The sequence below is a fragment of the Pristis pectinata genome, chromosome 11 (genome assembly GCF_009764475.1).
Source record: "Pristis pectinata isolate sPriPec2 chromosome 11, sPriPec2.1.pri, whole genome shotgun sequence".
NCBI lineage: Eukaryota > Metazoa > Chordata > Chondrichthyes > Rhinopristiformes > Pristidae > Pristis > Pristis pectinata.
In genome coordinates, this window is record NC_067415.1 from 85,840,156 (window position 1) to 85,867,300 (window position 27,145).

The 27,145-nt window shown below is 41.8% G+C and overlaps 1 protein-coding gene across 2 annotated transcripts in view; it reads left to right on the forward strand.

Annotated features, from left to right (window-relative positions):
- The window catches only part of pcca (propionyl-CoA carboxylase subunit alpha), a 314,348-nt gene that overhangs the window by 227,055 nt on the left and 60,148 nt on the right, over positions 1–27,145 (forward strand). For both annotated transcript variants that reach the window (XM_052025829.1, XM_052025830.1), the window contains one exon: positions 1,416–1,469. In XM_052025829.1, coding sequence (XP_051881789.1) covers positions 1,416–1,469 — 54 coding nt within the window. The remainder of the gene's footprint in view (positions 1–1,415; positions 1,470–27,145) is intronic.

Sequence of the window (27,145 nt, forward strand, 5' to 3'; positions counted from 1 at the left end):
TTTTGGTCTCCCTGTTATAGGAAAGACCTGGTTAAGCTGGAAAGAGCGCAGAAAAGATTTACGAGGATGTTGCCAGGACTCGAGGGCCTGAGTTATAGGGAGAGGTCGGCCAGGCTGGGTCTTTATTCCTTGGAATGTAGGAGAATGAGGGGCGACCTTATAGAAGTGTTTAAGATTATGAGCCTTCGATAAGGTGGATGGTAACAGCCTTTTCCCCAGGGTAGAGGAGTCCAAAACTAGGGTGGGCACAGGCTTAGGGTGAGAGGGGCAACTTTTTCACGCAGAGAGTGGTGAGTATATGGAACAAGCTGTCAGAGGAAGTGGTTGAGCCAGGTACAACAGGGTCATTTAAGTAGCACTTGGCTAGAAACATGGAGGGGGCGGGGCTTAGGGGGATATGGGCCAAACGTAGGAAATTGGGACCAGCTGGGTGGGCATCGTGGTCCGCACAGACTGATTGGGCTGAAGGGCCTGTATCCGTGCTGTATTGCTCTATGACTCCTTTATCATCATAAATGTAGGATGTGGGAGAAAACCTGAGCACCCAGGGGAAACCCACGTGGTCACAGAGAGAAAAAACTCCATGCAGACAGCACCCGAGGTCAGGATCGAACCTGGGTCTTTGGCACTAAAAGGCAGCGGCTCTACCAGCTGTGCCACTGTGTAGTTTGTAAGTCACTGCCTCGTGGACTTGAAGTGCTACTACTGTTTCTTTCTGCACAGCCTGAATACGTTATGTTGTCCATGGCATTTACCAGTGCTCAATGGTGAACTGCAGTGAGTGAGGTTGCCATCGTTAGAGCTCAGGTTGATCTCCTGTGAGCTGAAAATTTTCAGGGAAGATTCCATGGTCATGGTCAAAACCAGAAAGAGTTTCAATTGAGTGGAACTCATTCCAGAAACAGAATGGTCAAATGACCAGAGGCCATAGGATTGGCTTCCACTGTGCTGAGTGATTCTCTCCAGCATTTTGAGTTAATTGCAAGTTTATCGGTTGAAGTATTTTCTGTCACTGTGTACAATATACTATTCCTTCAGGAGATGTCATTTTATAGCATTCTAAGTTGTTTGCAGCCTGCATGTGCCTCTCTGATGTTGTAGAAACTGCTTACTTGTGAAATATTTTCTCTTGAAGTTGCTACTTATTCTGTGGGAAACCAGTCTGCACTGGATTTATTTTATTACTGTTGACGTTCATCTTTTAAGAAGTAATGAATGTTTTCTTGAGTACGTGCTTTAGGATATGTCTCAGTATAACTGTTACTGCGTGTTGTAACAAGCATAGAGTTCAGTCTCATATAAACAGATTATTTTTGCCTAGTTTAAAGGATTATTGGATAATTGGTTTGCTGAACAGTAATTGATTTTAACCTTCTGGGAATTTGCATATTGTGATAAACTATTTTTTTTTTCAGTGCCTGTATCGCGATGCAGCCGGGAATATGAAGATTCAATACCTTGGGACAGTGGTAAGCTGCAGCTGAGCTATATTTTGTTATTCACCTTTACAGGATTGGGGTATGATGAATGAGGCAAACCCAATTTATTGCTTAATTTCCCCTTGAGAAGATGGTAGTGAGCTGCCTTGAGCCACTGCAGTCATTCTGGTGAAGGTGCATCCCTAATGCTGTTGGGTAATTTCAATAATATTACGGTCTACAAATCAAAAGTGGCTGATAACTTGTACTGTACACACTGCCTTCAATGATAGTCTGCGGAAAAGTGTCAGTAAGACTGGTCATGTATGCAAAAAGCAGCAAATAGAAGTGTGAACTGATGGAGTAGGGGAACCAAGCAAGGCAAGGAATGAGACAATAAATGAAAGGACGTTGAAAAATGTAGAGGAATGGAGGTGATAAAAACAGAAAATGCGGAAAACACTCAGCATGTCAGGCAGCATCTGTGGAAAGGGACACTCGTGAACTTTGTAGATTTGAACTGCAATACAATTTATATTGTGAAAGTTTTTGCCTCTTTACATCCTACCCTCTCACATGTTGCTCCCAAGTTACAAGGGAACTGGACTCCAATCTTCACTGAAGTTTCTGAGTGAGTGTGCAGATTAGTGAAACTATTGGGTCCCTAAACCCCTCTGGTTCTCCACCTCCCTTTCCCATTTTATGATGCTCTTTAAAACTCTCTTTGGATCTCTCTTCAGGTCACCTGTTGTCACATTTAAGGGCGTCACCTGGAATATAATGATTCACTCTATTTCCTTGCATTAGAATATCTTTTGAATGAAACATTTTGAATTTTAATCATTAAGTATCATCTTATTATGTTATATTTTTACAGCTATATTTTGGAGCAAAAGAATGATTGTCTTGCTACAACTGTAGAGCTCTTTGGAGAACTGTTTTGCTTTCTATCCCTCAGGAAGGATGTCTGGATGCTGTAGCTCAGATACGCTAGATTGATCCTGGGATGAGGAAGTTGTTGTAGGAGGAGAGGTTGAACAGGATAGGTCTGTGCCAGAGTTTAAATGAAGGAGAGGTTGGCTGATTGAAATGCATGAGATTCCAAGAGGAGGTGATGGTGTAAGTACAAGGAGGCTGTTTCACTCCCTCAGGCTGAAGAGTCTGGAATTAGGGGCACAATCTCAGGATAACGAGTCAGGACTGAGATGAGGAGAAATTTCTTCACACACATTCTTGTGAACCATCGGAATTCTGTATCCCAAGAGCATGTAGGTGCTCAGGAATTGAGTATATTCAAGACGGAGATCTGCAGTGTTCACATCCTGAGGATTGATGGGGGATAGGGATTGGGCAGGAAGTTGATGAAGTCTGTGATCAGGTGTGGCCTCACTGAATAGGCTCAGAGGGCTGAATGGTCAACTCCTCTTTCTTATCTTCCTCAAACTGAAGTGCTTGCTGCCTGAATCTTCATTTACCCAAACACAGGCCCCAGCCATCTGGACTGAATGGGATTTATTTCTGTGCTGCATATGTCCGTGTATTCAACGGAATGTTGAGTGAAACTTGCAGAAATGGAGTTGCTTGACTACTGGGATTTAATGTGTCTCATAGTGGGAAAAATGGTGCATGTTTAAAAGAGTTTCCGTTAAAATATTTGATGTTTGTTATCCTAAGTAGTAGTCATAGTTATATGTAAATCCATGCATAATCTAGTTCCTAAAGCAATAAATGCCCATTGTGATTTTCTGATGGCTGATAAAATAACAACAGCCAGATCATATTGTTTCCTGTTAATTCTGTTTGTTGTATTTTCTTTGCTTCTACCTTGGTGCTTATGTTGAGGACTAATTGTACTGGAGAATGAAACATCTTTCCTCTCTGTAGTGACAGCATCAACTAGTCTTAGGTCAGGTAAAGTGCAAGTTGCATGCAGGTTCGAGCATCTCCTGTGCTGGTCCTATAATGTTACTTGACCCATTCCGAAAAGGGTACCCCCCACTGCAGTCACGCACCATTTTCATTTACATGATTAACTCTCGTAGCCTATTTACATTGACAGCTTAATAATGAAACTGAGTTGACATTTCTCTCAAATGAGCACAATATGTGCAGCACATCACGACCTAAGTTCTGTTCCAAATTGATATTGGCATTTTTAAAAGCATTGTTCTGAGGGCAGGCTCTTGTGGAGCCAGTACTTTGCAAGCAACCCAGTTTGACGTTATAGCAATGCCAGCTGCTAATCATGAGATATGCAGAGAATGGTATGGAATGTAAACAGTGTAATAAGGAGGTAATGGGACAATTTGCAGGATCCCAAATGCTTTTTTGGTTGTCAAGGTTGAGTGTTACTTAATATAGCAGCAACATTCTGTCTAAACCAATTATAGACCACTCTTTTAAAAATAATATTGTTTTTTTTTCATTGTAGAAAGGAGATTGCCTTATGGGAAATAGACACCAAAGCAAAAACTTGTGCTTATTTAAAACATTTTGACTCTGACTCTATTTAATGAAAGGATCCCGTGAAGCTTCACAATTGTGTAATTGGAAACAATTTAACACTGAATCACATAAGAGCTAATAATACTGGTCAACTAAAGCTTGGCCAAAAAAGTTTAAAGATCACCTTATAGAGGAAAGAAGAGGTGAGAAGGTTTAGGAAAGGAATTCCAGAGCTTAGGGCCCAGGGAGCTAAAGGCGCAACCAACAATGGTGAAGTGTTGATTATTGGAATCCTCTAAAGGTCAGAAATGGAGGACTAGAGAACGTTGGGGACCTAGGGAGGGTTGAAGTCACACAGGAGTTTGAAGGTCAGGTGTTGGCCCAGAGGAAACCAGTGTACATTAGTGAGCTCAGGGATGATGCGTAAGCAAGATTTAGGACACTGACAACAGAGTTGTGGATGAAGGAAATCTTGCAGAGGTGGGAGGTGGAATGCAAGCCAGCAGTTGAACCTGGAGATAACTATGGCTTGGTTGGAATTTGAGAAGCTGATGAGCACAGGTTCTACAGAGGATACTGTAAAGGGCTTTTTTGATAATTTTCAGTTTTTTTTTATAGAAAAGAAATCGTCTGATGGGAAATAGTCACCAACCCAATATGGTTAAAGATTTATAAAAATAATTTCAAATGCTGAAACAGAGATCAACGTGGGGTGGGGTGGAGGTGGGGAGAGAGTCGAGAGATGAATTTACAAATTTGACATGGTTTGTGACAGTAGCTGGAGATAGATGTTTTCTTTTCTCCTTCTGGTTTTTTAATGGTAACCAGGGAGCCAAAGTTCGGCTTTCCTGCTGAAAGAGGGTAGAAGACATTTTGACACGAAGCTTTGCATTGCTGAGTGTCTTTGAAAACTGACCTAACAAAATAGAGAAAGTCTTGAAGATCAAGAATGTGAGGGGAAATGAGAGAGGGCAATTAAAAAGGAGTGGGGAAGATAGTTCCAGTGTGGAGCTAGCTGTTATCCAGCCACCATGGTGAATATTGACTCCAATCTTCACTGAAACTTAAGTGGAAAGTGGCAGATTGTACACTCCTTAAACACCCATGTGATTTTCTTTAAACTTTTCTATTTCTTGATTTTTGCAGCTGTGCCATTTGCCTGAGTTGGCCTGTAGGAGCTGGTGTCTTTGTCTGCGATCACACCTACTGTGTATGTGCATCACTTAGGGAGTTTTAGATCCTAATGATGAGGCTTTGATGTTTTAAACTGAGGAGGAGATATGTGCGGTATTCGTTCTCCTCAATATAAACAAGTGGATTGCATTGCCAGCTTCATGCCAAAGGATGGGCAGCTCTGTAGAGTGGAATCATGTCTTTGGAGAATAGTAGCAGAAATTATTCCAATTGACATCCTTAATTGCCATTTGTTATAAGACTTTCATCCATTGGTGTGAACGGGGCTTGGATCCAACTCCCTGAGGCAAATTGATAGTGTCCTATGATCCTCTGCCACTGCTCATCTATTATTCAGGAGAGTTCTTAAATAGAATTTTCAACTGTAGCTAGTTTAATCCTACTTAAGGGTATTTACATATCATGAATGATGTTGCTTTGAAAGAGCTTATTGATAAAACAGGTCAACATAATCAGGAGTACTAAATCATTTTGGTATGCCGATGAGAGGTGGAAACTGACAACTGCAGTTTGTTGAATTTTCTGTTGTATTTTGTACAATTTATGCACTACACAGAAGTATCAGTTTTTAATTTTTTTTCATTGCTGTAATCTTTTCAGAAGATTAATAAGGAAAACTGGTCTTTTTTTATGAGAAATTGTTGTACATAGCGACTCTGGTCACAAGGGAGATTATTGCAGTAGAATGCATAGTTAGCAGCGGGGTGCTCTGAGACGGGAGCTGAGCAATTGTATTATCAATAGTGTCCCATCACATTATTAACTTTCATTTCTCATTTCTAATTTCCAATCGTCCAGGAAAGTACTATCCTGAACATTGCATTAGAACCTGTTCCTGCTTCTCAGCAGCACATTTTACAGAGGAGTTCAAAACTTCAACGGGTTCCAATGGAGTAAATAAGGAGAAACAAGGGGCAGGAGGGTGGGTGGCCAGAGAACACAGAGTGAGAGGGATCGGCAGAAGAACCGGAGGGGAGAGGAGGGGAATTTTTAATGTGTAGTGAGTTGCTGCGATTAGAATACACTGCCAGTAAAGACAGTGGAAGCAGATTTAGCAGGACTCTTCAAAGTAGATGTGGATAAATAATTGAAAAAGTCCAATTTGTGGAAAGTCTGAAGAGTTTGAAGCTAACTGTATAGTTTGATCATCTGAATCATTCCCTTCTCTGCAGAGAATCTATGATGCATTCTTGATTTGGAGTACTGTAGGAAAGTTGAGGACAAGGCCATAGTTTTGTAGGATGCAATCAGGATTTAGTAATGCTGGATTGCTTGCTTTAATTGTGTGAACTTCAGGTGATGCTCCAATGCACTATGTCATGGAATTCAAGTCTGTGGTTTTCCACATGACCAAGTTATTGATCTTGGCAGAAAGAGCATGTGTTGCACCGTTCCAGTCAGTGGAAAAGCAAACAAGCCAATATATTTTTTTATACATTGCTAAGAGTAGTTCCCACTGCTGGAAAGCATCACTCATTCAAGTTTATTTCTTGTTCAGTGTGTTAAAAGATCAATGGAAGAACTTGTATCTCAAAAGCACCTTTCACATCCCTTTCAGGACATCATTACTTCACGGCCACCGAGAGACTGCAGCCACCATTGTAACACAGGATTGTACTGTAACACTATTGTAACTCTATGTAACATTGTGTGCTTGCAAACAGCAAGCTCCCACACACAACATTGAGTTGATGACTAGATAATTTGTTTATTTTGTGAAGTTGGTTGAGGGATAAATATTGACCTGCTCACTGAAGAGAACACCCACTTTTTAAAACGATGAATTTAAATCTTTTCAAACCACCTAAATCACAACAGACAAGGTTTCATTTTACCATATCATTCCAACACCTTCAACACTCCTACAGGGCTGCACCAGAACATTCTGGTTTTGGTGATCCAGCGTCCAGAGTGAGAACTGACCCCACAGCAGAGGCAAGTGTGCTGCCAACTGAGGCACTGTCAAAAAAATATTAAAAGTACGATGCACATTAATGTGTAGTTCCATTGAGGACATTCTGTTTCAGTTGCACTATCTGCAAAAACAATTCTGTACTGAATATGACCTGTCACTACTGTAGTGTTACTGACGTTAGATTTTTGTGAGGGAAAGGTTGAGATGCTATTCAGTAAATTCTGTTTTAAGTGTGTATTTGTATCCTCACCTTGGAGATTGGGACCTGCACTGAGAGAGTGCAGCCACTATTGTAACGTAAGATTGTATTGTAACACTATTGTAACTCTATAATAGAAAGGCAGAAAGTCTGTCATTGTGGGTCTATGATTAGCAGCAGAACATAGACGTTGAGGGCAGGAAGTATGAGAAATGATTTCTGTTAACTTTTCAGTATTTTAAGCAGATTGTGCAGGATGTGCCCGGTTTAGCTGAACGCCTGAAGAATTGATCAGACTTGTGCAGCCGAGCAGGCTAGTCAGAGTGATGTGCAGCTTTGGGAGCTGATTTGCAGAATGCTACTTGGGAGTCAGAGGCTCAGTCTATTTGAGCTAACAGTTTGTCCCAGGAGTGTACTGCTGTTAATTGTATCATTTTGTGTGGCAAGGACATTCTATACGTTAGAGTATTGTACTATAGTTGAGGCCCATTAATTGGGATGTCGTTGAAGAGATGTCTTTATCAGAACTGTTCCCGTCACCAATGCTCATCTGTACTGATTAAGTACAATAAGACTCAATGTGAATCCTGAGAACATTACCTCTTAAGTAATTTCCTCATTAGCCAAGACCCCATCAACTGTTTATTGAAGGAGCAGAGTCACTGGTGACAGGTTACTTATGAATGTTCATCCCTATACCTAAAAACTCATACTCTGTATAAATAAGCTGCACATCCTTCCTAAAATTAACTGCAATGTTTTGGATGGGAAGTTATTTTACCATATAAAAATGCTGTGTGTTCTCTGTGACCCAGACAATAAGCTGTGCAATTAAATCTCTCTATCTGCATTTAAGCTTTAGCATAAACTAATGACAAACCTCAAAAACAATTTGAAACTCAATCAGTTTAACTCAGGAGGGTAAATTTAATATGATAATTTGTCTTGTTGAATTATATTAGCTTAGCAGGATAGCATGCAAATATATGACCCTTACTTAGTGTCTTAAGTGGTAGCTGTGTTGATGGATATTTTAGTTCTGATAAGGAACTTTGGGGGAACTTTGGAATTCCACTGAATATTCCCTTGGAGGTCTGAGACTTGAACCAGATCTCATACTGGGTTGATCTTCGTCTCCCCATTTCCATAATTTGCCTTTGTTCCCGATATGTCAGTACGGCACAGATAACAGTTTCTATTAATATCAGATGGAGTTGTGGAGGACAGCATTTTAATGTAGTAAATGACCTCCCTGTGGGGTTGTTATTGCCACTATAGAACATCAGTTACACAGTTGCAACAATAGTCGCTTAATTGATTCGTTTAATTAGCAGGAGATGAAGTTTGTGCTGCATCTTGTCATCCAGTATCACGGGAGGGGGGCCCAGCAGTCTGTGCTGCCTGCCACCATTGAGAGTTTCCACTTGTCATATTCATATAAAGCTGTAATTATATGTAAATGAAAACTGCCAAAACCATTCGAACTTTTATTTGACCATATAAAGTAGCATTGAACGCCAATCTGAAGGCCAGGAGATTATTTTAATGCTGCTGTATTTTTGGTTGCGATGCCCGCATTTGCTGGATTAAATCTCATGGGCTGCGGATGCGTCAACATTTTGCACATCCTTTTAATTATCAGGAAATAATTTTGGTTTTGGAATTAATGCCAGGAAATTTTTAAAGGTCCAGCGAATGTTTCAGTCTATTAGAAAGAGGGGGTAATATCTCTCCAGCACATTCAGAGCCACACTATGTCCTCAGTGTTTTGCAGCCCAGTGAAGGAGAACTTTGAAATGGAGTCACTTCTGTGATGTGGGAAAGGCAATTACCAACTTGAGCACAGCAAGCTCCCATAAAAAAACAATGTGATGGTTACCTCAGACCATCTGCTGTTGTGATTCTAGCTGAGGGATAGGCATTGAGCAGGACAATTCCATGGTTTGGGGAGGTAGGCAAAGCCTTGGTGTAACATCTCATCTGAAAGATGAGAATTCACAGAGTACAGTCCTCCCTGGATATTAAATAAGAACAGAAAATTCTGGAATAAAAACACAACAATCAATGGTCAACAATCAACGATCGGTTCTCTTTCCACATATACTACCTGACCTGCTGAGTTTTTCCAGCACTTTCTGTTTTCATTGCAGATTGCTAGCATCTGTATTTTTTTTAGTTTTCATTTATTGTTGGTCTAAATGTTCTAGACTGGAAGATATTTTGGATTCTGCAATAACTGGCAGAATGCATAACCTTACAGTTTGAATTCACAGTTGGATATATCTGAAGTTCCCTTCAGGTTTGCTTTTAACTAGGTACGTTTCTACGATCCGAGCAAAACTTCTGTGTCCCTGTCAGACAACTAGGTACATTAAATGTTATTTTATCCAATGCATTCTGGGTTTCTTCCCAGTGCAAACTTTTTGATGCCTCATTAAGTGACTGGATATCCCCAGAATGCACTTCATTTTGACATTTTTATTTTTTATTTCTTGGGCTAGGGATGTGGGCGTTACTGACAGACCTGGCATTTATTACCTGGACCTAATTCCCCTTGAGGTGGTGGTGAGCCTTGAGTGCAAACTCTTTTAGCTTGTCCTCCACCCATGTCTTCAGATGTCAATTACTGTATATATCCTGGAATACCTCTTCATGTAACTCACTATGCTTAGGCTGTGATCATTTGCTCCAATTCTTGCTGACTCCATGGCAACTTCTCTGAAGGTTTTTGAGAAGCTACCAACATTTGTACATGGTTGAAGTATCAGGTGGCTTTGCCGGCAGAGGTATAACATAGAAAAACTGTCTGTAAATCTTTGTTTTGTAGCCATGATATCGCATTAGGGAGGCAGCCTTTGTATTCAGCCAGAGTGAAAACGTAACTTGCTGTTACTTCCAAAAGATTTGATTCGCGATACTCAACATTTCTGTTTCAGTTTCTTGTTTCATTATGAACTGAGGCACCTTTGAGTTGCACATTTTTGGTTTTTGTTTTGCTGCCGACTGATTCTCTGGGAAATTGCTATTTCCTCCATTCTCAATTGGTTTTCTGTTCAGAACCTCTGATGCTTCTGGCCAGTAATTGTCTTTCATGAATATCATTAAAGCAAATGATCAGGTCATTATCACGTTGCTGTTGTAGGAGTTTGCTGTCTGCAAATTGGCCTTCAGCATTTTGCATGTTACGCTTTTTAATGAAAGGTACAGCTCGTTTATTCCCCTGGATCCCAGATCCCAGTTGTGCAAACAAGAGGCCGGAAAGCTTTTTAAAATGGTTATTATTATTTTCTGAAATGCTATATTTGAAACTTTGGAGAAACATTCAGATAAGTTAAGATATCTTTATTAGTCACATATACATCAAAACACACAGTGAAATGCATCGTTTGCGTAGAGTGTCCTGGGGGCAGCCCGCAAGTGTCGCCACACTTCTGGCGCCAACATAGCATGCCCACAACTTCCTAACCTTTACACCTTTGGAATGTGGGAGGAAACCGGAGCACCCGGAGGAAACCCACGCAGACACGGGGAGAACGTACAAACTCCTTATAGACAGCAGTGGGAATTGAACCCAGGTTGCTGGTGCTGTAATAGCGTTACGCTAACCACTACACTACTGTACCGTACCATTGCTCGCTCAATACTTGGCACTCAATACATGTCACAATTTCCCATGAAATGTGGCTTGCCTTTGGCAACCCTTTCTTTATCGAAGATTTGACAGTTGGAGTTTCTAATGGTTCAGCTGATTGACTACATTGTGTCCCATCCAACCGATCTACCTTTGATTTGCTTGGGAAATAACCAGTAAGACAAATCAGGCATTGATTTTATGACCTATTAATTGGTTCATTGATGCCTCAACTGTAGAATTTCCAGATACACGAGATTTTGCAGATGCTGGAATCTGGAACAACACACACAAAATGCTGGAGGAACTCAGCAGGTCAGGCAGCATCTCTGGAGGGAAATAAACAGTCGACATTTTGGGCTGAGACACTTCATCAGGACTCAGCTGAATTGCCAGTGTTGATGCCTCACGTAAGAGTCCTCCCATCCCTCTCCATCTCCCACTCTTCCTTTTACCTTTGTGTGTTTATCCAGCTTCCCCGTAAACACATCCCTATATTTACCTGATGCAGTCCCTTTGGGAGAGCGTTCCATATTCTCAGCACTCTCTCTGGAGAAAGAGGCTTCTCCTGAATTCCCAAATTTAAATTATTTTTGGTTTTGTTGCTTTTTATCTGTGACCTTGCAGTAGATCAATACCTCTGCTCACCAAGTTCTCTCTGTAGAATCTATAAACTAATCTGTCATGATCTAAAAGAGCCATTACTTCTAAGTTTTCCCTTTCCTGAACAAAATAATCGTTTGATTGTGTGGAGTGTTGACACCACAAACTCTGCTGTTGTTCTTGGTTAGTTGTCACCTAAGAAATTGCAAACACTGCAAGGACACTCTAAGGAACAAAATCTCTCGTGATTTGTTCGGAGGTTATTATGTCAGGCGTTTGTGTTCACGATGTTTCAATGTGTTTCACAGCCAAAGAGTGGACACTGTTGTGGTGTTGGATGTTGCTGATGTGTGCATAGCAAGATCCCACATTCACCATTGAGCTAAAGATCAGACACATTTTCAGAGATTTCACTGGCCAAGCCCAGGCCATGGATTTAGCTTTTTGTCTCTTTAAACAGATTGGTGAAGAAGAATGACTCAGAACTTGCAGCAGCATCACAGGCACACAGCATCAGATACACAACGTTCACAAGAAAGACATACAGTGAACATCAATTATACAAAATTATACAAGAACCTTTAAAACGTTGAAAATTCTCCAAAGGTTTAGCAGGGTAGATGCAGGCAGGATGTTTCCTCTAGCTGAGGAGTCCAGGACTAGATGTCACAGTCTCAACAGGAAATGAGGAGAAACTTCCTCACCCAAAATGTGGTGAATCTTAAGAATCATCTATCCCAGAAAAACTGCAGTGGTAGTGGGTGCTCTCCTAACATTTAGGAATTATCCAGACGAGGACTTGAATTACCAAGGCATAGAAGGCTACAGGCCAAGTGGGAAATGTGATTAGTGTAGATGGGTAATATAAGGTTGGCATAGACATGGTGAGCTGAAGGGCTTGGTTCAGTGCTGTATGACTCTACGGCTATGACCCTTGACTGTTCCTGCCAATTCCATACTATTGCTTTCGAACATGCATGTTGGCAACATTTCCAACATTAATGAAGATCATTCAGTTCAGGAGCAAGTCAATTGCATTTCCTATGTGCCCAGACATTATCATTCTTGGCTTTAAAGTCTGCCACTAAATGGATTTTGTTTCATTACTCAGTCATCTAATCTAGTACTGCATATCAACGAGTCATGAGTGGTCTTGCAAAAGTCTCTCATTTCTGCTCTGTCAAATCTTGAGGGTGTAAAAAGCAGTAGATTTTTTTTTACTGTGTTAGCACCTATTCCTCATAATTCCAATTGTGTAACAGTATTTTCATTGAAAATGGTTAATTCTGAAGGGTGTGGATCAGGATTATCTAAAAATAGACATCCAAGGGAAACTTGGCTACTGTGCTTGAGATGCCACATTCTGGAGTTGTTCATTTAAGTCAAAGATAAATGGGAGATTAATAAAAAAAACAAAAATGCTTGGGATAAACTTACTTTGCATTGTCATTAAATTTCAGTAGTCCAAAAATAAAATAATACAGGATATTTAGAAATCTACTGCATCAAAAATATAATGTTTGTAACACAAATATATGGAACAATGGATTCAATTTTCTGAAAAAGATGCCATGGGAATTAGATTTTTGGTTATTTTCAATGCAGATCTGAAAAGGGACTCTTATTTATTCTTCCCTTTTTTTTAAAGTGGTGATCCTGTAGCTGTAAATGCTTTATCACAAACTATGCGAGCATTGCACTGTCAGAATACATCCAGAGACCAGAACAATTACAAGCTATCAAAAAAACCATTTTCATAAATGAAGTAGTGTAACTGACTTGGTTAAAAAAACAACATCAAACCTCATTTTTAACAGGTTGTGAATCGGCATGATTTTCATTTCTTCTGAGTAGGATAATTAGATTCATTTATTCAGTGTAAGGAAATTTACATAAGTTTTACATAAATGTCCTGCGCATCATTTTGTCAGTGGTGAGTGCAACTGCTTGACACTGGTATAAATTGGTATTGCTTCACAAATCTCCACTGTGAATTCTCCTGATTAAATTATGCACAATTTATATAAAACCCCTGGACTCTGGTCGTGTATTGTTATCGCCTTTGTGTGAACATATAAATGGATCAACAGCAATATAAACAGCAGCTTTATACTATGCTGTGAATGTACTAATAGAGGGAAAAGCCCAGTCTGTGCACATCCAATCACTTTGCACTGTTGGGTATGAACTTCCAGCCTGAAGCTGGATAAGCCACCACGACACCCCAACCCCTCAAACACTAGAACCCCTTCCTACTCTGAATTATGCACTGTGCTAGCAACAGAGACTCAGCAAATTATTTCTGCATCTTTTGTCTATCCAAAAGCACCAGGATGATTTTTTAAAATATTTCTCAAGACATAAGGGCTGTGCAGGCTCCCAGAGCAATCCCGTCAATCCCGTTCCCCCAGTTATTTCCTCATAACCTGTTTCCACATGACCATCAATTCCATGTTTGGAATGATCTGCATGGATGGCATGCGAACAAAAGTTTTTCACTGTATCTTGGTACATGTGACAATAATAAACCAAATACCCATTTCTCATGCTTCCAACCGACATTAGAGCCAGTTTACAGCAGCCAGTTAACCTCCCAACCAGCATGTCTTTGAGATGGAGGAAGTAGCCAGGGAGAACATGCAAACTCCACACAGCCAGCATCTGAGATCAGAAAAGAACCTGGGCTACTGGAGCTGTGAGGCAGCAGCTTTAACCACTGCGCCACCATATCCTCTCAGGTCATCCTTCCCCATGAGTACTGGAGTCTCTGTAAGGGAACGTTTCTACTCAGAGCGTGGCAGATAATTGGAGCCCTACTTCACAAATACCAACTGTTGCCAGACCAATAGGTAATTTTGTGTTTGAAGCAGCTGCACTTGTTTCCATCAAATGTTTTAATAAAAATTAGATGAAAACTGTGATATTGAGTTAGATTGCAGGCCAGTCATTGAATGGCAGTACAGGGTTCAGTAGCCTCTGACTGCCCCTGTGCTCCAGTGTGATGTATCGCTGCTGCTGTGAAGGGTGTTGCTTTTCTGCGGAGCTCTGCTCGTGACTGGGATAGAGATCTGTCGTTCTGGTCTGAGGATAGTTCCATCAGAGGCTCTGTGTTCGTGGGGAGGAGAACCAGTTTGGAGGAGACAAGTGGCTCTGTGTTTTTATTCGAATATTAAAGCAAACTGATGGTTTGGAGACAAAAGAAACTGAAGATGCTGGAATATGGAACAAAAAATAAAGGCTGGAGAAACTGACCAGGTTAGTCAGCATCTGTGAAGGCAAAAGGTGTAAGTTGATGTTTTGGATCAAGACCCTGCATCAGTACTGAGCGGGAAGAAGAAAGATTGCCAGTACATCGTCAAGTTGAGTGTATTGTCATATGCACAAGTACATGTACAGTATGCACATGTGCAATGAAAAACTTACTTGCAGCAGCATCACAGGCACAAAGCATTAGAAACACAACATTCACAACAAAAACATAAACATAAATTATGCAGAATTATGCAAGAAAGAACACAATTAGAACAAAAAAACCCAATATCGATTGTAAGGCAAAGAGGTCAAAGTGTTGCTATACTGAGGTAGTGATTGGGATTCACGAACCGAATGGCTGAAGGGAAGTAGCTGTACTTGAACCTGGTGGTGTGGGACTTCAGGCTTCTGTACCTCCTGCCTGATGGTTGCGAAAAGATGCCAAGGCCCAGATGGTGGAGATCTTTGATGATGGATGTTGCCTTCTTGAGGCAGAGCTTCCTGTAGAGACTACTGATGGTGGGGAGGGAAGTGCCCACTACTCTCTGCCGCTTCTTATGTTCCTGCACACTTAAAGCAGTAGGAGAGGGGTTGGGACAGAGGCTGGTAGACGATAGGTGGAACCAGATGGAGAAGGGATGATGGGCAGGTGGAACTAGTTGGGGGAGAGGATTGTTTGGGACAGGGGCTGATAGGTGATCTGCCCCTTGTACAAACCAGTGGTATGAACATTAAAATTTCCAGTTTCAGGTAACTCACACGCCTGGTGTTCTCCCACACACCTGTCCACCTAGTTTGCTTCTCCCTTTGTTCACCTTTAGGTTCCATCTGCCTATCATCCCCTCCCCATCTGGTTCCACCTACCAGCCTCTATCGCACTCCCCTCGTCCTGCTATATATCTTTCCTCTTCCCTCACAGTCCAGATACAAGGTCTTGACCCAAATCCCTGCCCTGAAGAAGTTTTCCTCCTCTCTTTGACAGGAGTTCTGTGAGATCCTCTCTCACTGCTCCCCTTCCGTGATCTCGGCTGCTCTGGCTTCTGCCCTCTTCCTTTCCAGTCCTGATGAAGGGTCTCTGGCTGAAATGTCGACTGTTTATTTCCCTCCATGGATGCTGCCTGACCTGCTGAGTTCCTCCAGCACTTCTTGTGTATTACTCCAGATTGTAGCATCTGCAGAATTTTTCGTGTCTCCGTTTTGCCTCCATAGGTGCTGACTAACACTAATTGGAGAGAGTAATAGAAATTTGTAACGCTCTTCTAAAAAATGTTAGTTCATGCTGGATAATTTGCTCATATTGTCTGATGTTGATAGATTTTTTTGTTAACCAGAGATATTAAGTGATGCGGGGAAACATAACGTTGGTCATAAGTTGGACAGCATCTCATGGAATGGAAGAATAGCCTCAAGGAACTAAAAATAAATAAAAACAGAAAATGCTGGAAGCACTCAGCAGGTCAGGCAGCGTCTGTGGAAACAGGAGGTGGTCAACCTTCTGCTTCTATGTCTCTCAGTCTCATGAGCTCAGAAGTAAGTGGCTTCTGATCTGTGGGATTGCCTGAGGGATTGGAGAGGGATATTGTGGGGTATGTTTCCCTTAGAGGCTTGGGGTTCAGGAGGGGGCATGTAATGGAGAAGGGAGAGAAGAGCATGAGGGAAGAAGTTCTTTGTCACTTCGTGAGCTGTGGGTCAAACATGACGAAAGAGTTGGTCAGTTCCTGGTATCAGTTTGGTGTAGTAAAAGTCAGGGATATTTGGGCTCTCTCTAGTTTTAGACTCTGCCTTCAGTAGGGTTGATACATAGGGCCCGTTGGGTGAGAACATGGAAAGTAGACCATTTGGCCCTCGTTCAGTAAGATCATGATTGTGTTTCTCCACAGTGCCACTTTCCTGCAGTAATTCTACATCCCTAGACATCCAAAAATCTGTTGGTCTTAACAGATTTAACAAAAACTGGCTTGTTGTCTGCAAGCTGCTTCTGTTCCCAAAGAGCAGTGAGGCCCTGTTATCTCTAGACCCAGAGTGATCATCATCTCTGTCCCAGTGCTGGACAAGCTCGGCTCCCTGCTGAAGAGGTCCTGTGCTTAGCAGAAGGTGCACCAGGGAGCAAAGGGATAGCAGTTCTGGAAAAGGAGTCGGAAAGGTGGGCACAGGGAACACTGCTTTTGCGCAGCTATAGAATTTCACCAAGAGCTTCACAGAAGCCTCGCCAAACAACTTGACAGTGAGCTACTTAAGCAGCTATTAGTTCAGGTGGATTTTAAGGGAGAACCTTAAAGGAGGAAAGAGAATTGGAGTGTGTTAGGATTTCCAGAGCTTTGTGCCCAGCAGGTGAAGTCAGTCACCACTTGTGGAGTAAGTCGATCAGAGAAGTGCATAATCAGAGGAGCCTGGAGATCTCATTAGGTTGTAGGGTTGGAAGAGTTTATAGAGGTGAGGAAGGGGTGGGACTGTGGTGGGAATTGACATCATGGGTTTAAAGTGGGGTTGCAATGGGAACTGCAGCTGGTGAAAGGCAATGAGCGTAAGGGTGAGTGGGACCTGGTGGGGGAGCAAAAATTGTTGACGTGCCTGATAGAGGTCAGAGACTGAAAGATTTTAAAAATGAGGTTATTGAGCAAGCAGTAAATGGATTATAACAAATCGAGAGAGAAAATGAAAGTTCGATTGGCAATGGAGGGTAAAATATAAAAGAATGCAAGACTGACCAGAGGCAAGTATCCTGCTTTATTTAATAGGTTACACATTGTGCTCCAAGCACAAAATGTTGCACAAACTACAAAGCAGTCAAAGGTTTCACTCTTCTCCAAAAACAGAAGGCTGAGGGGTGATGTGTTGGAGAATTTTAAAATTTGGAACTGGTTGATAGGGTAAAACATAGAGAAAATATTTTCATTGTGTGGGAGCCCAAAACTAGGGGGCATAAATGTGTCATTCAGACAAACTTCTTTACCCAGAGTGTGAGGAGAATGTAGACCTCACTCCCATGGGAAGTGTTTGAGGCAAACAGCACGGAGATGTTTGAGGGGAAGCTGGATAAACACACGGTGGAGAAAGGGAAAGAGATGTTGATAGGGTGAGATGAAAGGGGGGTAGAAGGGGCTCCATGTGGAGCATAAACACTGGCACATAGCAGTTGGGCCAAATGGTCTCTTTCTATGCCATGTATCCCATGTAGCAAGAGCAAAATGGGAAGTAAAGGTGACATCTAATTTTTATGATTGGAGGCTTATTCTTCTTGTGCTTCACTATGTTCTGAGTTGCCATGGTGACTGACTGCTCCTAGCTTTAACTTGAACTAAACTTTTCTAGTGTTGATTGGCACAATGTAAAAGGAATTTTTCTGTAAGATTGCTTTACTTTGAAGTTGGTGTGACCGAGGAATGATGGCGAGGCTTGAGGTCTTGTTCAAGTTTAAATTCTTGCACTTTTAAGTATTTAACTTGGCATTTGAGCCTTCCTCAGATGAAATGTTTTGATACAAAGCAAGTTCCTTCAACTATTATACGGCGCTGCCTTGTTTTATGGGAGCACACACTGTGCAGGAAAGTCATTGTGTAGAATGTCCATGGTCAGCATAAAAGGGAAGGTTATTATTGTGCACGATTACTTTCTGCCATTTCTCCAGGATTTAATGACATTAAGGTTGGTTTCTTGTCAAGCAGATGATCACATCTGTGTTCCTCCTGGAAGCACCTTTCTCAGCATCACCTCTGGCTGTTTTCCCGAGTGGTTTAATCTTCCAATTATACTCTTTCTTTGGAAAAAGAGTTTATGAATTATCACGTAGAGAATCTGAAAACATACATGCCTGAAGTCTTTCTTTGCCATAGTATGTGTTGGCTTGAATATTTCCAGCTCTTTATAGTTCCTGTGCTTAAAAGGAAATGCAATTTTTATTTGACTTTTGTTTTAATCGTTGGAGTCACAACCGACCGTTTGGTAACATTTGCTGCTTTCATTGAAACATGACAGTGTTGTTTCAGAGTCTGCCAAAATAAAGAAAAGCTTTGTTGTGAGCGCACAACTTGCTGGTGACACCCAACTGGTGAAGCAGCCTCAGTGAAGAGCCACAGAGTTCATGTTTCATGTCAATGACCCTGCCTCATGGCTGGGAAACAAAAGGTGTTCATCCTGAGGTCAACTCTGTTTCTCTCACTACAACACTATCTGATGTACTGAGGGTTTCTATCACTTTTAGTTTTTATTTTGGGTTTCAAGTCAGGATTGGTGCCAATCAACATGGTGCAACTTTGCAGGAAATGGGAGTGACCAAAGAAAAAAGAATCAGAGAAATACAGCACCGAAGCAGGTCCTTCAGCCCACCAAGGCCGCGCTGGCCATCAAGTACCCATCTACACTAATCCCATTTTATTCTCCCTACCTTGCCCTCCCACCCACCAAATTCTACAAACTGGGGCACCCATCTCCAAACCAGGGGCCAATTAATTTACCAGCCTGCACGTCTTTGGGATGTGGGAGGGAACCGGAGGACTCGTAGGAAATTTACATGGTCACGGGGACTCCACACAGACAGCACCCGTGGTCAGGATCAAACCTGGGTCAATGGAGCAGTGAGGCAACAGCACTACCTGCTGCACCACTGTGCCAGGAGTGTGGGCTAGGATTCCGGGCTTTGTGTTGTAGCCAGCCATTCAGCACAACTGGCTCCACAGGAATCTTCCCCGACCTCTGCCATCATCATATCCTTCTGTTCCTTCCTTCCTAACCCAGCTTTCTCTTAGATGTACCTCTGCTATTCGCCTCAATCCCACCCAGTGGGCACAGGTTCCATGTTTGCGTCATTCTGTGAGGCAAAACAAAACGTTTTTTGTGAATTCCTTTTTTCATTTATTAGTGAGAATTGTTTGTTTGTGGCTGCTTTCTCTGAACAACCTTTTAAGTGGAAACCTTGCCCTAAGTGGCTGTCTATTTGCATTTGACGACTGTGGTTTGCAACTACAGCTTTACTGAAGCCCACTTACACATCAGCTTGTCATTAAAACAAGGTATTTTCATTGTTGACTATTGACACAGAAAGTAGTCACAATGGGTGAGAATCTGAAATGGACAGGAATTGGAAATACACATGAGATTTTTAATGCATTTGTTGACTCCCCACCACTTAAAACCTATAACATTTGCAGTTTCCAAGCAACAAACTCGGAAACTGGGAATTTGTTCTAAAGGCTTACAGTACCGTGTTCTATTAATAGTTCTTTTGAAGAAATTGCCAATTTCTGAGTCTGCTGCTGGAAATAACACTTCTAGGTCTTTGTGGTGGATGTGCTGATAGGGGAGACGGGGAGTGGGGTGGGGTAGGGTGGGGTGCAGAGGAGGTAGTGTGGAGTGGAAACACCAGCACGGGGCACTTGTGTCTGATTCTGTGCTTTAAATTCTATGCAAGAGTAGTGCAGGAAAGAGGAAGGCAAAGAAATGAGCTTGCATTTCTAGAGCACCTGTCCCCGCCTCAGAACAGTACAATAAAATGGTTTTCAAAGCCTTATCACTGTTGAAGTGTAAATTGGTAAATTTATATCGGTAAATTGGTTTATTATTGTCACATGTACCGAAGTACACTGAAAAACTTTGTTTTGCATGCCATCCATACAGATCAATTTGTCATATCAGTGCATTGAGGTAGTACAAGGGAAAACAATAACAGAATGCAGAATAAGGTGTTACACTTACAGAGAAAGTGCAGTGCAGCCAGGTGATAAAGTGCAATGCCATAATGAGGTAGATTGTGAGGTCAAGAGTCCATCTTTACCATACCAGGGGATCGTTCCACAGTCTTATAACAACAGGATAGAAGCTGTCCTTGAGCCTGGTGTTACATGCTTTCAAGTTTTTGCATCTCCTGCCCGATGGGAGGGGGGGGGGGGAGAAGAGAGAATGTCTGGGTGGGTGGGATCCTTGATTATCCTGGCTGCTTTACCAAAGCAGTGAGAAGTGTAGACTCCATGGAGGAGAGGCTGGTGTTTGTGATGTGCTGAGCTGTGTTCACAACTCTCTGCAGTTTATTGCGGTCTCGGGCAGAGCAGTTGCCATAACAAGCTGTGATGCATCCAGATAGGATGCTTTCTATGGTGCATCTATAAAAAATTGGTGAGGTTCAAAGGGGACATGCCAAATTTCTTTAGCCAGTAGAGGCACTGGTGAGCTCCCTTGGCTGTGGCATCAATGTGGTTGGACCAGGACAGGCTATTGCTGATGTTGACTCCTAGGAAGCACTAACCCTCTCAACCTCAGTGTCATTGATGTAGACAGGAGCATGTGCACCACACTCCTTCCTGTAGTCAATGACCAGCTCTTTTATTTTGCTGACATTGAGGGAAAGGTTGTTGTCATGACACCACGTCACTAGGCTCTCTATCTCCTTCCTGTACTCCGACTCAATGTTATTTGAGATTCGGCCCACTATGGTGGTGTCATCCACAAACTTGTAGATGGAGTTAGAGCAGAATCTTGCCACGCAGTCATGAATGAATAGGAAGTAAAGTAGGGGGCTGAGGACACAGCCTTGTGGGGCACCAGTGTTGAGAACAAGATCCCATGAACAGCAACATGATAACAACAACATTATCTGTAGGTAGAAGAAATGTAAGGAAGGAAATATGTGACTGATGTTTTGAAGGCTTTCTATCAAGCTATAGGATAGTTTCAGTTTGTAGGGACGTAGCGTTGGTGGGGAGAGAGTGTGTGGGCCAGAAGCATGTGGTGTGACAATAAAAAGGCAAGCAGTAGGGGGATTTGTCATTTATTGGTTTGTTAGGCAGGTAGAGCAGTATCCTTCGGGGAAGTTAACCCTGCTCAACAGATGCCATGGAGAAGAGTGACAGATAGTGGGACCGTGACCTAGTTTCCTCACGTTCGCCACACATGTCATTGCAAGGTTCCTTCCTCACCAGGCAAGCAGTTTAAAAAAACTAAATAGAGAGCCACAAAAAAAGTGCTGAGAATATTAAGAGGGCAGAGAGAGAGAGAGAGAGCGCGAACGACATAAAGTTAGGGTGCTTCAAATCCTCCACCTTTCTCTGTACGATTCGCTGACATACAGCAAAACAACCTGTTTAGTAGTTCACAAATATTCCTTGGACACTTCATTAACACATGGATATAAAAAGTGCTCACAATGAGTGAGAATATGAAGTGGGCAGGATTGGAAGCACACACGAAATTTTAAATGTGAGTCTAAACTAGAGGCCACAGTTTCAGGATAAGGGAAGGGCTGTTTAAGATTTGGGATGACGTGAAATTCCTTCACTTGGAGGGCTGCAAATCTGTGAAGTTCTCTATCCCAAGGCTGTGTGTGCTCAGTCACTGAGAATATTGAAGGCTAAGATCGATAGTTTTTGGACTGCAATGGAATGAGTGGGAAGAGGATCAATAGAGAAGCAGCCTAGATCTTAGTGAATGGTAATTATGTTCTTAGTACTACATTTCATTCTCTTGATGCAGTTGCTTGATTCAAATACATTGATTCAGATTTTAATATATCGCTTGCTTATGGAAGGAGACTATTCAGTCTAGGATGCCCATGCTGGTTCAGCTTTGTGGAAGAGCTAAAAACAAATTGCTGGAAGAATTCAGAAGGTCAGGCATCTTTCTGTGTCAAGACCCTGTATCAGGACTGTATCGGGCCTTGATGCACAGTCTCGACCCGAAACATCGACCATCCCTCTGCCTCCACAGACGCTGCCTGACCCTCTGAGTGCCTCCAGCAGTTTGTTTTTTGCTCCAGATTAAAGTATCTGCAATCTCTTGTGTTTTTTCTTTGGGAGAGCTGTCTACTTCACTTCTTTCCCCAGAGCCTGGCAGATCTTGTTTTACCCTTCTGGTAATTTTCTAACTCCCTTTTTGAATCTGTTGAGTCTGCTTCCCTGCCCTTTCAGGCAGTGCGTCCAAATCACAACTTGCAGTGTAAGAGTATAATTTTCATCTCCCCTCTTTTGCTAATTACATTACCATTATTATTTAGTTTGTTGAATTCAGATTGTTAAATAATTCACAGCTTCTTGGCACATAAATTGCTTTAAAATATTAAGATTCAGCTGAATTAAATCTGTAACCTTTTTTATACCATTGTGAGGGAATAGCAGGGATAGTAATTGTAAAGTTAAACATGCCAGTTCAGGAAGCAATTAGGAAGGCAAACTGTAAGTTGGCCTTTACTACAAGATGATTTTGAGTACAAGAGTAGAGATGTTATGCTCCAATTGTGTGGGGCCCTGGTGATACCACATCTGGAATGTTGTGTAGAAGTCTGGTCTCCCTGCCTAATGAAGGATAAACTTGGATTAGAGGGAGTACATTAGTTCACCAGATTGATACCTGGAGTGGCAGGTTTGTAATCTGAGGAGAGGTTAGACAGACTGGATCTATACTATTTTGAATTTGCAAGAATGAGGGGTGATCTCTTTGAAATGTACACCATTTTTACAGTACTTAACAGGTAGACACTGAGTTGATGTTTTCCTAGACTAGGGTGTCCAGAACCAGGGGTCATGAAACAAAGGGTTCATCATTCAAAACAAAGATGGGGAGGGATTTCTATCCAAGAGAACTGTGGCGGCTCAGTCAATAAGTATATTCAAGGCAGAGGTTGATAGGTTTTTTGAATATTACAGTCTAAGGGTAGATCTTTTTCAGTCTGCTAATACTGTTCTTTGTATGTGTAAATCATCTGGATGCAGACATAAACAGAGTTGTAACGTGTTGGTGATGTTAAATTAAGGAGCAGGCTGAACTGTGAGGAAGACTACTTATCCAGTATGTGGCAACTTCCAATGGGGATAGATGTAAAGTGGTGTCTTTTGGGCTAAGGTCATTGGCAGGGCAGAGTTCTGATAGATCTGGGCTTTAGTAAGGAGATCCTGTTCTGAGTCCAGGCCCTGGAGAAGACCTTCATTGGTGAAGACAGCAACCTAACTCTGACGAAGGGTTTCAGATCTGAAACATTAAATCTATATCTGTTTCCACAGACATTATCTGACTTGCTGAGTGTTTCCAGCATTTTCTATTTTAATTTCAGATTTCCAGCATCTGTAGTTTTTCTGATCTTCATTTACACTACTTCTCCCTGGTATGTGGTGTATTGAGTGATCTAACAAAGGTTATTTAAACATCTAAACTGGTGGAGACGTAGAGAAAATATCTTGCTTGAAGATGGTTCAGGGAGTCTTAGCTATAAGGTGGCAACTGAAATGTAGTGAGGATGTAGGAGTAGGGAGAGGGTGGAACTCCTCACATGGGCATGGAATAATTGGACGGGGTGAGGTTATTCTGTGTAATTTTCAGTGAAATGGAATTCAAGCTATTCCGTGAGAACAAAAGTGTGACCATTGAGATTTTGTTTCTTTCATTTATAGACTGTGACATATTTATAAATGAAATGGAGTCTGCATTCTTTTTCTGTTTATAAACTACTTGAAAATACTACTTTTGAGTGAGCATTTGAAACATAGGAACAGGAGGAGGTGATTCAGACCCTCTTCAATGGGATCTTGGCTAGCTTGTATCTTGTCCAACCATCCTCCCTAGCTCTGCACCCCTTCACAGCAAATTAATATCAAAATATACTTTAGGAGCAAATCCCACCCTTTGATTAACCTGGAGAGAGTTGCGATTTATTGATGGACTTTGTTCCTGAAGTCCTTCCCTATCCTGGTTTCCATTTCTAGAAACGGTTTGGAATTCCGTTTTCTCCCGTCTCTAGCCTTTGATTTTCATTCTGAAATATTGGTAGAGGTAAAACTGAGTACTTTGTTGTGCCACACTTTGTAGTTTTGTGGAAATACTTGAGGTGGTTGAAATACAGACGTCTTTTGGAAACTGAGGTGGCTCGAAGTCCAGAGTAAATTATTCAGACGTTGCACCCTGTGGAGCTATGTCCAGAGAGAATTGTATTTCCATAACTCTAGTATTAAAGTCAGTGCATTGAATTCATAGCAGCCCAGTTTAACAATCATTTCCTGTTCGCATGATATGAGGTCCCACTAATTGGTCCACTGTTTAATATTTTATGGTCTGTCCATAACTGTGAGAATTATAATGCACAGCAAAATGCAGTTAGAATTAGATTATTTCAACAAAATGGTCATAATTGTAGTACAGTGACATATTTAAATAGAGAAATCTGAACAGGGCTTTCAAGGTTTATTAGAGAAATGGCACTAATTATTTTTATTTGTACAGATTTTGTTGATTTAATTTCTCATCCTCAAAGTCGGCTTAATTAGTGTTAAATGTATAGTGCCCACACCATAGGCATTCTCTTTCAATACAGCAACAACTCAAGCACATGCCAAAGCACATGTAATTTAAAGCACCACATCTACCTCCCACCAAATGCTCCTCACTGATCGCTCTTGTCCTTATTGGTCTACACTGGCTTCCTGTCTGAAGTTGAAAATTCTTGCACCCTGCTTTTAAATGCCTTTAAATTTGCACCATTCTGCCAGCCAGTGAGTTGTTGTTGGAGGGCTCATAGCAGTAAACATGGTCTGATCAGAAGTACACAGCAACAGTCTACTGAGTCTATTTAAGGTGTGTCTACAAACTTTAGGAAACAGAACCCCTTTAACACAAATGACAGCAACCTTGCCCAATAAAAGCACGTGGAAAATAGTTATAGATTCATAGTTTTACAGCATGGAAACAGACCCTTTGGCCCTACTTGTCCATGCCAACTGAGATGCCCACCTAAGTTAGTCACATTTGCCTGCGTTTGGCCTATATCCTTCCAAACATTTCCTATCCATGTACCTGTCCAAATGTCTTTTAACTGTTGTTATTGTACTTGCCTCACCCACTTCCTCTGGCAGCTCGTTTCATGTGCATGCCACCTTCTGTGTGGAAAAAGTTGCTCAGGTTTTTATTGAATATCTCCCCTCCCACTTTAAACCTATATCCTCTAATTCTTTATTCCCCAACCCTGGGGAAAAGACTGAGTGCATTCAGCCTATGTCTGCCCCTCATGATTTTATACACCCCTATAAGATCACCCCTCAGTCTCCTATGCTCCAAGGAGTAAAGTCCTAGCCTGCCGACCTTTCTCCATAATCCTGTCCCTCAAGTCCTGGCAACATCTTTGTAAATCTTTTTTGCACTCTTTCCAGCTTAATGGCATTTTTCCTATAGCAGGGTAACCGAAACAGAATACAGTACTCCAAATGTGGCCTCACCAATATCTTGTCCAACTGCAACATAACTTCCCAACTTCTATACTCAGTACCCTGACTGTTGAAGGCCATCGTGCCAAAAGCCTTCTCCAACCATATGATGCAAGTTATGTGCATTAAGACATACCAATCATTTGCAGAGGTGATACCACCAGAGATAATTGAGGGGGGGAAATTACCCGGCCATGTCCATGATAGTTGGGGAAGTGGCATCAGTCCAGGCAGCCATCTATGTAACCTCTGCTGCAACCCATCTCCCAGCTATCTGTCCTTCTGAATCTGACCCTTTAGGTATCCTCCACTTTGGCTTGCATTGAATGTCATCACTCACCTGGGTCCCATGCAGGGGAATGCCTGTCTTACACCCTACCTGTTTTAGCCAAACATTTGATTTCCAACTCACTCCTTAATTTCAACTACACATTCCATTGACATAGAGTCGTCATAGAGTAAAACAGGCCCTTTGGCCCAAATGGTCCATGCTGACCAAGGTGCCCACTTAAGCTAGTCCCATTTGCCCATGTTTGGCCCATATCCCTCTAAACCTTTCCTATCCATATACTTATCCAAATGTCTTTTAAATGTGTTATTGTACCTGTTGGGCGGTGGATTACTTGTCCACTGTAAATTGTTTCAAGTGTAGCTGGGTGGCAGCTGAATCGGGGGAAGTTGATGGCATGTGAGAAAGAATAAGTTATAGGTAAATTGGTGGAGGAATAGGATCGATGGGACTGCTGTGGGAGGCTGCATAGACTTGGTGGGCTGAATGGCTTCCTTCTATGTTGCAGGATAATATGAGCAAGTATGTCTGTTTTCTTCATGTGTCTAACGCATTGCCCTGTGGTGGATTTCTTTACTCAAAGTGCCATAGAAATGTCAGTTGCTTTTTCAGTTGCTGATGAGAAAGGTGTTTGCAGCTCAGTTATTCAAAGATCATTATGCAGCAGGGAATTTAAAAAGAATTGCATCCTTTAGTTGGGGCTCGGCTACCGCACACTTCCCACTGCAACAATTAAGTCAAATGATGCAACACTTAAAATGTAAGAAAAGGTCAGGCTGATAATTTTTGGAAATCATTGATTTGAAAATGAGTGATTTCCTGCTTTCACAATTCAATGTTGCTTCTTTGACCCTCGTTGCCTGTGTCCTAACATGCAGTAAGTCAGATTCATCCATCGCTCTGTACTTGGGGACCCACACTGGCTCTGGTTGATTTAAAGTTTGCATCTTTGCCGCAAGTTCCTCCATGATCTTGCTGTCCTTATCTTTGGAACTTTCCCTCTCTCTACAACTGTCTTGAGATTT